At 39.3% G+C, this 13,858-nt stretch overlaps 1 protein-coding gene across 1 annotated transcript in view; it reads left to right on the top strand.

Moving 5' to 3' along the window:
* The window catches only part of plxnb1b (plexin b1b), a 144,248-nt gene that overhangs the window by 93,350 nt on the left and 37,040 nt on the right, over nucleotides 1-13,858 (top strand). The window contains exons 6-8 of the mRNA XM_042498427.1: nucleotides 2,427-2,609; nucleotides 10,313-10,441; nucleotides 10,759-10,859. Coding sequence (XP_042354361.1) covers nucleotides 2,427-2,609; nucleotides 10,313-10,441; nucleotides 10,759-10,859 — 413 coding nt within the window. The remainder of the gene's footprint in view (nucleotides 1-2,426; nucleotides 2,610-10,312; nucleotides 10,442-10,758; nucleotides 10,860-13,858) is intronic.

The raw sequence follows: 13,858 nt of genomic DNA, 5'->3' as shown, positions 1-13,858 counted from the left end.
TTAAAGGAAGGGATGGGTATCGTTAAGATTTTAACGGTACCACTACTCTTATGGATACTGCTTATCGATCTGTTACTATAGCTGTACTCTTAATGGTTCTTTGTATGTATGTATATACAGACAGCATATATCAAACACGCTGTCAAACAGCCATGCCGCCCATGGTCACGTCTTCCCGGCTTTACATTTACACAGACCTCGTTTTGGGGCTGTTACTACCTCCATTCCACACTTAAAGGCAAGACCGTGATCGTATGTTTTATACAGAACGGTGAGGCGGTATAATGGTGTGATATTCCTGCCTTAAAATGGCAATATAAATGTGACTACTGAGAACAGCCAGGGGAATGTTCAAATGTTCACACTTTCTCTGTTTCACAACTGAGAACACAACAACAGCAATAAAGCTCATTTGGGGGGAAAAAAACACCCTACTGGTCCACAAAATCACTCCCATTTACTGTCTATGGAGCAGCTCCAGACTATATTCCCCATGACAACACCATTTTGAGACTTCCTTTTCTGGTTTCTGGCTTTAGGTGAGAGTAGCTCATTTTGGAAATGTTGATTGAACTTTACTAGACCATGGAAATTATCATATTCATATTTTGAAATTCTTAATTTAGGTGGTGTTCCCTTTTGACGGGGTAGTTCAGATTTTTTGGAATGCCCTTTATGAGGTATTTATCCATAGTTGATGTATTACACACGATGGATGTCAGTCTGCATGCCGTCAGTATGGAGAAGCAGGCTGGATTCTGATGCAGGCTCTAAGCAACGCACTGCTGTGAATAGGGGGTGCAGAAAAACATATTTTTGCCAGCTGAAGAAAATTACACCTAAAAAAAACAATTTTAGTTTAAGTGTTTATTATATTTATTTTCACAGCTTTACCTTGCTGTCAGACATAAAATACCAACTGGGAACTGAAGAAATTGGAGAACATGCTTTGTTATTAATGATCAGGATTCAGGACTCAGGCCAAAATGCAACTTTGGCAGTCTTGTCTGGTTATCTCACTCTCTCGTGGTTATTATTACTGCCCTCAGTGTTTGCTGTAAATGTCCAGATGATTGCAGCTTGTGCGTGTCGTTACAGTGTAATCACAGGCTCTCATCAGCTGGACCAGCCAGTGACATGCCAGCTTCCACACCATGTTCCAAGACCAGACGTCATAACTTCATAACTATTTCAGAAGTCATAATGTAGTTTGTGGCTATTCTTAGCAGGCAGTCATCCCTGCTTGTTTTCCACTAATGGTTGGGTTCTCAGGATGTGGACTTAACAGGCTGTCGAAACTGTCCTTCACTCCCCATGCTTCACTGAAACTTGCACACCTGCAATCATGCAATCAGGTTTAACCCTTTGACAGTGTCTTTAAAAAACATATACATATACACACACACACACACATATATATATATATATATATATGTATATGTATATATGTGTGTGTGTGTCTGTATACGTATACACATATAGATGCATACATGTGTTTCTGTATTCTTGTATTTATTGATTTTTATCTGTCACAGTTTTATGTATAAAATTAATTTTCTGGACATTTTTCTCTATTTATTTATTTATTTTTTATTATTTTCTAATAATTTGTGGAACATGTCTTGCCAAGTTGGTCATTGCCTTTTTTTCTGATGTTTTCAGAAGAAATTAAACTATTTGCTCATTATTCAAAGGGTCAAAAAGCTTGTGAAAGGTGTCTGAACGCAGCACAAGAAAAATGATTTCTATCCAGGTTTCAAAGGGTTAATGTGGGACAGTCTTGCACTGTACATCAATGATATCTACTTCTTAAGAGCAGGCCAAATAAGGAGTCCATTCATAACATCCACATAGCCACAGCCCACTCCATCCATCATAACAAGTAGCCTTCAGCAGGCAGGGCTCTCAGGTTCATTGCCTCCACTTCCTATTGTTAAGATTACCAATCATGAAGCAATGACCCTGCTTTCAAACGTCGTCATGGCAAAATAAATTGCCCGGAACGAAAGACAACAACTCTGCCGCCAGAGCAAAGACTCCCTACTGCCAAACTGTGGAAGCAAAAACAAATTGTCTGTAAGCTTTAAAGCAGCAAGTAGAGAAGTCGCTGGAATCCAGTGAGAGTTTGTTCCCAAACCCAGACTCCCCCACAATAAATCCTGCTGGGATTTTACTGACCACAGTAGGAACACTGCTGTTTTATTTTTGGTAACTGGCTTCCATGCTGAGAAATGAATAACAAATCACTTGAGGGGCTTCTTTTCTGCACAAGACAAGCAGTTATGGTATAACACGTAACACTTATAATACTTCACATGCTTTATGTTGTGCGTGATTCATTCTTTTAGTCTAATCTTCATGAGATCTGACATGACATGTTAGACTCACCACACACTGATTTTCCTCTCCTGTGTCCCTGCTATCAGAACACTCTGGACGCGTACCCCTGTGGCTCTGACCACACCCCCAGCCCGATGGCCAGCAGGATGGCCGTGGAAGCAGAGACCATATTGGACAGCCCGTCCGCCCGTCTCACTGCTGTGGCCGTCAGCGTGAGGGCGGGACATACCATTGCCTTCCTGGGAGACTCCAAGGGAAACCTGCACAAGGTAACATGAGGTCACAGATTTGAAAGGGGCTCTGTGAGAGTATGCTTGATAGAGATGGCTGAGCTGGCAGCTAATGGTGAAATGCTCCATAAACAGCCCTAAACATAAACCGTATATAAAGACGGACCACATGTCCCCACTTTCGCCTAAGTGAAGCTAAAATATCAAGAGGCACCTGACTGCGGACACCGCAGAGGTCAATATGCACATGCACAGTAGGCATCTCCACAGGAGCATGTGCAGGAGTTGTAGCTGACAGGAAATCACATGTTCTAGGCAGTGGAAGTTGGAGAGTGGTGGAGGTAGCTTGGGAAAATAGAGAGCAATAACTGAGTACATTCTGAGAGTATTTCAAGCAAGTTTTGTCGAGTGTTTTTTTTGTTGCTGGAGTCGCGCCAAGCACCAAGAAGACAGAGGTCTTACTGCACATGTGCTTATGGAGGTCCATGTGTCTGCAGCTAGGTAGTCTCAAGAATATCCGGGATACAGCGGCTGCCATCTTGTGCTGGTCACGTCATTCAGAGCCGGAGTCTGCGCAGTAGCGATCTTCGCTGTGGGGGAGTTCCCGCCAAAACACCTGTCCAACCAATTGCGAGCAGCACCGTTGAATGCAAGCACACAGATTGGCTGACACAGCTGTCAATCATGGCAGAAAATCCCATTTTTGTCAAATTGAATGACTCATTAAAACTGAACTTACCATGAAAACAAACACTTGAACAACCACCAGGGTGAAAATTCCACTCATCCCTGCATGACTGGGTCCATATAACAAGCGCACAAGAAACTTTCGTTGGCCAAGTGGTTAAATTTCGGTTTAGCGCTCTTTTTTAAATTAAAGGGGATAAAATGATCATTCTTTGCTCTGTACATGATTACTCAATTACATTTTTACACAGCATTTAGAGGTTTGCTGCTATATTAGTCCTCTGAATGTCACATACACAACCTTTAAGGCTTGCTGAGACAGGTTGTCAATTTACATTCCAGTGTGTTTCTGTACACACACACACACACACACACAAATCACTTATATGTGTGCTAACTGTGATGTTATGCAGAGATTGTGTTGTTTTTGTATGAAATATTAGGTAATAGTCCAGCATACTCCACAGTTTGTGTCATCATTTTGACTTCAGACCCTATTTGGATAACGTGTTGGCTGTTTCTCGTATAACTGTAATACCAGTCTCTGTAAAGACATGGCGGTCGACCAAGCAGACATCCAGTTGAACCCTTCTCTCTCTTCACCTCCAGATGCAGGCCGCTCTCTAATCATGTGCCAGCCAACAGAGGTTTAAAATAGTCTCAGTGTGTAGAGGCAGCACTGCAGAACTAATCTCAGGAGTCCTGGTACATCCTCAGCTATGTTTCCATGTTGATGTTAAAGGAATGCACTTAGATTTTGGTAGATAGAAAAACATCAGTGCATGCCAGGTAAATCTCTGGTTAACATACCACTGCTACCATCAACATTTCAAAACAAGGCTATATCGTGTACATAGATTCACAAGTGTTCAAATCGAATGTTATTCAGGCTTATAATCAGGAAGATCTCAGTTTTGATCTCTTTGGCGGCACCTGCGGCGATCAGAGATAACTGCAGTGTGTTTGTTGGCAGAGTGGCTGTGACCAGGCTGGTGAATTTATTTATATCAGCTTGTTTTATGAGCCCTGTAGTTGTAGAGATGAAAGGGTTACCACAGATTAGACTGTGTGTGTGTGTGTGTGTGCGTGTGTGTGTGTGTGTGTGTGTGTGTGTGTGTGTGTGTGTGTGTGTGTGTGCGCACGCGCGCGCGCGCATGTACGTGTGTCAGTTTGTGTGAGGGTGGATTATTAATGACTGTTCGCAGCGTCTGATTTTTCCAGAGAATATTGCCACAGACACTGTGGCACTAGGGCAGAGGCAGTGAGCTTCCATCAGTGGAGCATTGGCTTCATCAGCATTGTGTTCCTTCATTTAGTGATAAATAGTGACTTTACAGACGTTTATTTCAATGAAAATCTTGGAAATGTAGTTCCAGCTATGTTTTTACTTTTTACATACCATATTTAAACCTTTGAGCGAGAAGAAGAAATGGTCCTCTGGTAGAGGCCTTCAAGTGCTTCATATCCTTAAAATCGGTACAGCCTAAGCTAAATGGTTATGTAGGTCAGTGTGACATTAGATTATACAAAATTTCAAACTTAATGATCTGAAAGATTTTTAAAAGTAGAAACATGAAATATTTCTTCACACTCATTAAGTTATTTGATTTATGTACTTTACTGAGATAAGCTCATTTTTATGAGCAGAGTGTAAAGGCGTTGTAATATTGATCACTCATTCCTCTGCTGACTGCATATTATTGCACCACATGTAATGATGTCATCACAAGTGTACAGCACGATGCGATGGGACACAGAGGCCTTAGCTTTCTGCTCCAGAAAGAATAAATGCTCTATAGATATTGTGGTTCTAATTTTAGATTTATCTTAGCAGAATTCTGGAACACTGACCTCCCGCAGACATCCATTTTTAAAGGATTAATATTCTATCAGTGTAATTTTAATACTTTTTAATAGTCAGTGGTGGATCAAGTACCTGGAAGGCACACATGAGCAAAAGTACAGATATCTTACCAAAAAATAAAATTGGTATTAGTTTTGAGACACCTATTGAAGAATATTACTTGAGTAAAAGTCTTTGAATATCTCATACTTACTGTACTTTAGTATCAAAAGTAATTTTATAATATTAAATTTAATTAAGTAGTGAGAGTAAAAGTACAAGTAAAAAATGAAGAATGAAAAGCACCTAAAATGCAGCAAACAGTCCCTAAGAGTGGCTGAATGCTTGTGTGTATTTTTTATGGAGGTATTTCCACTGAGGCACACCTACTTCCAACCAGTGCAAAGCCAAGACAATAATAAATAAATTCTACCTTTTAAAGCTGATCAGGTTTTACTGACACCAACCCCAGTTGTGGCAGCGAGTGTTTTTTTTTTGGTTAAAACACCAGAATGGAGAATAACGTTGAGCTCCATGACCGGATGGTGTGAAGCTGCTCTGAAGTGATGTCGTCCTCAACAGGCTGTCAGTTTGATTTCTAAGGTGCTGCGGCCGGGTGCAGGGGTCCCAGTTGAGTCACAGCGGGTCATGCATGGCAGTGTGTGTCTGTGGGTTCAGACGGAGGTGAGGGTGAAGCTCGGTCAGACGCACAGAGACACCAAGAATGTCCTGTTGTGGAAGAAAAATCAAAGGGGATAACAGGCGTGTGTGTGTTTAATAGAACATGTCAGTTATGCATGTGCATTGGCTCAGAGGCATCAAAGCAATTTAGCACGCACTTGTTTGGCTTGTTGATGACAGCAAACAGTAGATTTCTTTTATATATTTATTTTGATGGTTAATAAGTGGACTGAGAGGAAGGGTCAGTGGAGCAGGAGGTTGTAGGGAGGCCCCTGGATATCAGGAGTGTACAGATCGTGAGCAGCTCGCCTCTCCACACAGTCGCCTCTTTGTGCTGTTTTTTCTCCGCGCTGGCTTGTGGTTGAGGCCCCCTGCAACATGCAGAAATAGCACAATGACAGCCATTAACGTACTTTTGCAGAGTTACGTCACTCAGAACCAGCTCAACACTGAGCCGCACATCGCTGTGACCAGAGCGGAGCGCCGCACTCGTGTTGTGCACTGTCATCGCTGACTGGCAGACACATGCTCTTCCTAACAGAGACACTCATTCACACGCTCATTCACAATGATGGAGAGTCATCAGTCACAGCAGCAGACAGCGGCCGTGTCACTGTCATTAATGGACACAGTGTCAGTCTGTGTCCTCCTGACTGCAACAGCCAACAGTGAACATCTTAAATTAAACTCACTGTTCATCTAAACTACACGTTGTGAGAAAGATTATCTGATAGAAGGAGGCCAGCCTGACTCTGGTGTCACTGTGCAGAGAGAACAAAACGAGCAACTTTTAAGACGGATATCTCTATCTGTCCGTTCGTCTGTCTTTCCATCTGTCCATCCGTCCGTCTTCCCATCTGTCTGACTGTCTGTCTGTCTGTCTGACTGACTGACTGACTGACTGACTGACTGTCTGTCTGACTGACTGACTGTCTGTCTATCTTTTTCTGTCTTTGTGTAGCAGAAAAAAATATCAAAATTAAGTCACTATTCCTGTTTTCTTTTCTTTCATTCTTTCATTCATTGATTCTATATTCTATATTCAGCCTATGCCCTCTAGTGGCTGTTACAATTCAATTGCGATAAAAATGTTGTTAAATTGGAAAAAAATAAATCAGCTTTGACATTATTAAAAATGTCTATAGGCACATTTACATGGAGCTACTAATCTGATTAGAATAGGTTTAAAAGCCCAAACTGATTAAACATGATCCATATAAACACCTCAGTCAGCTTAAACAGGCCCAGACCCATTCAAATTTCCATCGTTGCAGAGGAGAAGTTTCAACCTTTTCATAAAGCGATCAAAAGAAAATTTGTGTCATGTAAATGATGAAGCTGATTCATCTCCGGCTGCATTCTCTGTGTCCTGTGTCCTCATGTTAGGGGATGTGACGACGTCCTTTTCTCCACTTCCAGAAATTGGCAACTTCTAAGCAGAAGTGGACTACATTTAAGAGTTTGTTTTTAAACCAAACTCTTTTTCAGTTTTTCTTGAAGTTCTTGAAGTTGCAGCCTTTTTCATTCTAAGTGTTACAAGCTTCAGTAAACCAAGTTAGTCTGACTTAACTTGAGCATTTTGCCAATAATAGCATTAGGAGATCTGCGAGTTCTGTTTTGTTAACATGTTTTAAAGAAATCATATGACTGACTAGTTTGAAACCAGCAGAATACAGATATATATATATCGCAAAGTAACCTTGGTTTACTGAAGTTGCTAAAACTTAGAAAGATTAATTTACTTAAACTTGTCATTTCTAAGGTGCAACAACTTAACAAAATTAAGGAAATAACACTTAATTTTAAATACACTTAACATTTAGATATGAAGTTAACAGAAATTGATTGATTTCCAAAATTTGTTTAAAGTAGAATCAACCTGTCAGATTTTACAGTGTAGTTTAAAGTTCAGGCCTGGTGTAGAACAGTGTCATGTTGGAACAGGGAACGTCCCTCTTCTAATTGTTGCCACAAAACTGGAAAACCGGAAGTCATATTTATGCCAAAACATTGAAAATGATAAACCAGGAAACAGTTGTTCTTTTTTGGTAAGTTCCTATACATTTAGCGATTTCTTTTTTTATCAGTATCTACTTTGTCTTGCCTCAAAATAGTTCTTTTAAACCTGTCACTGGAACTGACTGGCACAGTCATGTTTAATACATGTATCTTTAAGTATTTCTTAGACTGTTTTTGGATCAGAAGCGATACTTTTGCTTGACATGTTTAGACAGAGAGGAGGGTGAGCCGTCTTCACTGAGTTCATAAACCTTCCCTTTAATTTCCTCATTGTTTGTAGAGATGAGAAAATCTAATGTGATGTTTTGACTCCCTCTCAGTGTTGTTGAGCTCGGGCATCTGGCAGGTAAACATGATGGTGTGCAGTGATTGGCTAATTGCAGCTGCTGGGAATAACAAGAGAGCTGAATGAAGTGAAGACACAGGAGCCAGTATGATCTGAAGGGGAGTTTATTTCCTGAAGCCTCACCACTCTTATAAACGGCTGCAAGAGGACTAACTCACTGAGCGGTCAGGATTCCATCTCTAAATGTTTGTCTTGTTGAGGTCAGCTCGCTGCGTCACTCTGAAGAAAGAGATGGTTTATGCAGCAGCCATGCAGCTGTTAGACAGCTTCCACTTTCATTTTTTAGTCTTTCCTTTCCCGCTCCTCCTTTGACATCTACAGCAAAGAAAGTTAAAAAGAAACAATGAAATGACCTGGGAGAAGTGCTGAAAAATTATAATAATTTTGTAACATACATTTTTAATTAGGATAATTATTTCCTTAGATGTTTTCCTTTTTTTCTATTTATCTTTTCTCCCCTTGACATTAACAAAAGTTAAAAATCAAGGAAATGACCTGGGAGAAGTGCTGAAAAATTATATAATTTTGTAACATAATAATAAATATATAATTATGATAATTATTGATATAGTTGTTTGCTTTTTAGCTTTTCTCTTTTTCCCTAGACATTTTTCCCTTTTTAAAAATAATTTTCAAATCTACTAATTTCTTGCAGTTTGTGAAGCATTTATTACTAAGTTGCTAATTCGTAATTATTTTTGAAAGAAATGGCACCAATGTTCTCCGGGTTCAGAGGTTTACATACTTGTGAAAGGAGTCTGAAAGCAGCACAAAAAAGTGATGTCGCTCCAGGTTTCAAAGTTTGTTTGAAGAAGGAACATTGTTTAATCTCTTCTCTCAGTTTGCCCTCCTGTTGTGTAGTTTCGGTAATTAGCTTTGGTCTGGATGGACACGTTGAAGCCTGGACTGTGTGTCTCTGAGCAGTTGTGGGATCAAAGAGTGTTAGACTTCATAGCTGACCTCAAATCCTCCACATACCTGAAGGTTTGGATTAGCCTGGCATCAGGGAGACATCCTGGCCCGAATCACCGTATCGTATTCATCGCAGCCTCCGGTGTCTGCTGCTACACACACACACACACACACACACACACACACACACAGAGAGAGAGACAGAGACAGACAGAGACAACTCACAGGGCAGATCAGGGAATCCACACTTCCTCCTGACATGAGCTGGATTTTCCCATTAGGATGATTGCGGTGTTTGTTCCAGCAGAGTTCCCCTCACAGTGGAATCTCTCTGTAATGACATTAGCTGGAATGAAGCTGATGTTTGGGCGGCTGTAAATAACATCAAACGGCTGATGTGGAGCAGTTGGTCGAGCTGCCCTCTCATATTAGCCCACATTACAGCAGCTCTGGACTTTTAACAGCCAGCACAATGTCACACTGCTGTCCAGGCCTCAGCGTGTCATCTGCTCGTTTTTTGGCTCCCACTGTCTGGATTTATCAGTGTTTTACAGTTCAGTTAAAGGTCATCTGTATCAGTGTTTTACTTTAATGATCGACAATAAAATGAATTAATGAAAAAATGTATTACATTCTGCCAACACAAGGGAAGTAAGTCTGCAATATATGCAAAGAAAGTGTCAGCATGGGAGGAACTTTTACTTTGTAAAACCTCAGGGAGCTATAACATATATGATGTTGAAAGTTTCAGTTTTGATTAAGCATCAAAGGATTTAAACAAAGTTTTGTGTTGGAGTTTGTTATAGTCCAAATTCAAAATTTTGATAGATGGATTTCCATTTTTATTGTAACTCTATATGGATCTAAGTATTGATTATTGGCCTCATTAACCTCTAATAATCTGTATCTGAAAAAAACAATATCGGTCGACCCCTAGTCCTTTTTATCTCATATAAATGATGGTATTTAAATTCATTTTTTATATATTTATATACGTATTTTAATTCAATCATTACATAATCTCAGCACTCAGATACTGTTCCGCACTTTACACATGTATATATGTATATATGTACAGTCTCTTAGTTTTTAGTTGTTGTTTTTTTTTAAGCGTATTCCTTTATATTCTATTAATAATGTGTGCTCTTTATTCCCTTGTTCTTACTGCATGGCGCTGCTACACCCCAATTTCTCAGTCATGAGATCAATAAAGTATATCTATCTATCTATCTATCTATGTGTACATTTCCTCAGGTGTTTCTGGGGCCAAATGGAGAAGTGGAGGAGTACTCCGTCATCTCCGTTCAGCAGAGCGCAGCCATCAGCTCGGACCTCATCCTGGACCAGGAGGAGGAGCATCTCTTCATCATGACTCATAACATGGTATATGAACACACAGATGCAACTTGACAGTGACGGCACTCTTGTGGCCTCATTTCATGCTTTTTATTTCTAGACATGTCCTTCCTGTATTGGAGTAATAAAGCTAAAGAGGAATAATTTTGACTCTCTTGTTTCTGCCCCAATTCTTTCTCTTCCAGCACAGCAGCCTGTAGTTAGGATTATTCTAATGACCATATTTTCACTTTGCATTGTTCCACTGGAAAATGTGGGCCACCTATTCTTTTTTAATCAGATTTCTGGGAGCTTAGTGAGCACAGTTTGCACGACTGAACATGATTGTGTTGTCCCGGTTCCAGCTGCAGAAGAGACCAGTGGCCGAATGCCAGCAGCACCCAGACTGCCACTCCTGCCTGCTGGCCCACGACCCCTACTGTGGCTGGTGTGTCCTGGAGGGAAGGTGAGACAAACACCAGCAGCAGCTAGTCTGGATTACTGGAAAGTGTGGCTGAAATGGAATTTAATTCAAACTTAAGTTTAAGGTGTGACTTCATCTAACATACAAAGTAGCTTGTTTGTTCAAAGTCAAAGTACAAGTTTTTTCAAATACCATACAACATGTAATGCATTAAGAACATGAGAACTGGTACTGAAAGGATTAATTATTCCATTGACAACTGATCAACAAATCAATCTGACAGTCTCTAACCTGGTGTTATTTATTAAAAGTCCACAGTCATAGCTGCTCCATGATGCTCTACTGACACAAAGCACAGCTGCGAGTTAAATGTTGCATGCTAACACACTCGCATGACAACGCTAACCTGGTGGTGCTAAGCAGTTATTGTATACCATGATTATCATGTCATTAGCTTTGCAGGTTTGTAGTCATAAACCATGCTATTAGACAAATGAAATTTCAACCAGATGACAGAGTGAGATGAATACTAGAAATCATTGAAGTGATTACAATTTATCGTGAAGGGAACATGAATATGCATAACAAATTTGTAGGTATTTCATTGTATAGTAATTGAGATATTTCAGTCTTGCCCAGCGCACTGACATTGCCAGAGCCATGCTGCTAGCATACAAACAAAACATTGGCTAGTTATATTAATTTGTAAGAATTTTTAAAATCTTTTCAATTTTTGTCAGCCTAATTTGAATATATGATTGGATTTATTGTTCATTAGACAAAACAAGCATGTTTTTGCTCAGCTAATGACACCATAGGCACGATTTCTTTTTACATCGCTTCTCCTCTTTCAATTTAAAGTATGATTTCTGATTTTTTTTACAGATTTTTTTTTTTATTGCTGACTTAAATTTCAGAGAATTTCAGAGGTTTTCTCACTGATTTATGACTTAATAAATATATGCAATATTAAATAAAAAGAAGTTTTGTGAATTTATGACTTTTTTGTCTTAAAGTTACCACTTTCAACTCAGAGAATATTCTTTTTTGTAAATAAATGACTTCAATCTAGGAAATTCAGAAGTTTTTCTCAGCATTTTACTTCCCTCACCAAGCTCTATATTTTTTGTTTTTTTCCTTTTTTCCCGTACAATGGCCCTGTTACACCCCAATAGAACATTGCAGAAAAAATACTGAGTAATACATTAAAATGTTGTAGGCTTTCATTGTAACTGTTAAAGCCAGTCTGTGTAACCTTCACTGAACAAAGGCCTCTTAATCCACAAATAATAATGACACTATAATGCTAAATGCTATGGTCACAAAGTCACTTGACTCAGCCTGTCAGTTACACAACGATATCAGTCCAATGTTTGCCAACACTAGCTAGCATTAGCCAGTATAAGCAACTCGTCGCACCAGACCAAATAAAGCTGAAGCTGGAAAATGACTCAAGTGTAATAAATTAAGTAGTGACGTTTTTAATGCTTATGAATTTGACACTTTCACTTTAAAAATTGGCTTGGTTTTGCTTCACTCACATTCTTAATTTAAGTTTGACATTCTGAGATTCATTATAAGCAGTATTGACTGTTTCTTATTCTGTTGTTGCTTTTGTAAGAATTGTTACATTTAAAGTACATTTATTTTAAAGTAGCTACTTCTGCTGTGAATTGTTTATTTTCAGTAATTAAGATTCACTCAGGTCTGCTTCAAAGCATATTAGTTAGGAAGAAGTTGAGTGAAGTATCTGAGGATGTGAACGCTGCTGGCACTCCCGTTAGTGTTTGAAGTGTTTTTTGCCGAGTCATCTAAAAAAATAACTGAGTGTGCTCTGGTGGGATTGTTTTTGTGTGTGATGAAAGAAATCAACGTCTCTGTCCCATCTGTGTCTCCTCACTGCTCTGCCTCACCACCTGGCCTCCCTCCTCCCTCTCACCTGGATGTTTTTCTCCGTGCTTCTTTCTCTCCTTTCATTTTTCTTCAGTCCTTCCTGCCTTTTTAACAGTTGTTTTTATATTTTTTTCCACGTTTGGAATCTGTTTGTCTTTCCTAGTTCACACATATTTTTCCAAGTTGTTTCACACATTCCTTACATTAGAATGGAAACAAGGCCTCTAAACTATCTAGAATAACATTTAACAAGCCCTGAAGAAGCCTATGTGCAGTTTTACAATCACAGTCTGATTTATGGTTTTTTAAATTTATGCTGAAGGTCGTTTTCACGCTTCAAGTTTAAGTGGCTGTTTTATTGAGTTTGAGAGACAGAGATGAAGAGTCTGACTTTAGCTCACAAAGTGAAAATAGCGGACATCAGGGGTCATCAACAACTGAATGTATATAAAATAAAAAATATATATATATTAGGGCCGGGACTTTAACGTGTTAATCACGATTAATTAATTACACAAAAATTAATGCGTTAAAAAAATTAACGCATTTTAATCACACCAATTTTTGCACCGCGGAACCTTTCTCACTTGATGAGTTTCCGGGGGATCGATTATACTAGCGCACCACCTACTGTTCTTGACTTCATACCATCCATGCTACAGACAACAACAATGAACGAAGAAGCAGATGAGACCGCTTTGGTTGGCCCCATGGATGGGAAATTTTCAAAAATAAATTGCTCCTCACTGTTCTCTGGCCAAATATTTATATGCGATTAAAATGCGATTAATTTCGATTAATTAATTACAAAGCCTCTGATTAATTAGATTAATTTTTTTAATCGAGTCCCGGCCCTACTTTTAATGAAACACTTAAAGATAGAACTCTTAGATATGGTACAGAAATATCTAGCTTCTTAATAAATAAGCATGCCACAGCCTTTGAAGACAGTAATATTGGCCTCTGCTATGAGCTGCTTTTGTGCTACCTTCTGGCCTATAAATGAAAAACACAACAGAATGAAGTAGTTATAACAAAGTGTCCATGCTCACACTGATAGTGAAACTTCACCTTTGAGTTCTTTATTCAAAGTCACAGGAAACACTTGCAGTTTGTTAGTATAACAAAGCAAATTTGCAAAGTAGTAA

Source organism: Plectropomus leopardus, chromosome 2 (genome assembly GCF_008729295.1).
Source record: "Plectropomus leopardus isolate mb chromosome 2, YSFRI_Pleo_2.0, whole genome shotgun sequence".
Classification (NCBI taxonomy): Eukaryota; Metazoa; Chordata; class Actinopteri; order Perciformes; family Serranidae; genus Plectropomus; species Plectropomus leopardus.
The sequence above is the reverse complement of the archived record's forward strand: the minus strand, read 5'-3'. Positions and strand labels throughout refer to the sequence as shown.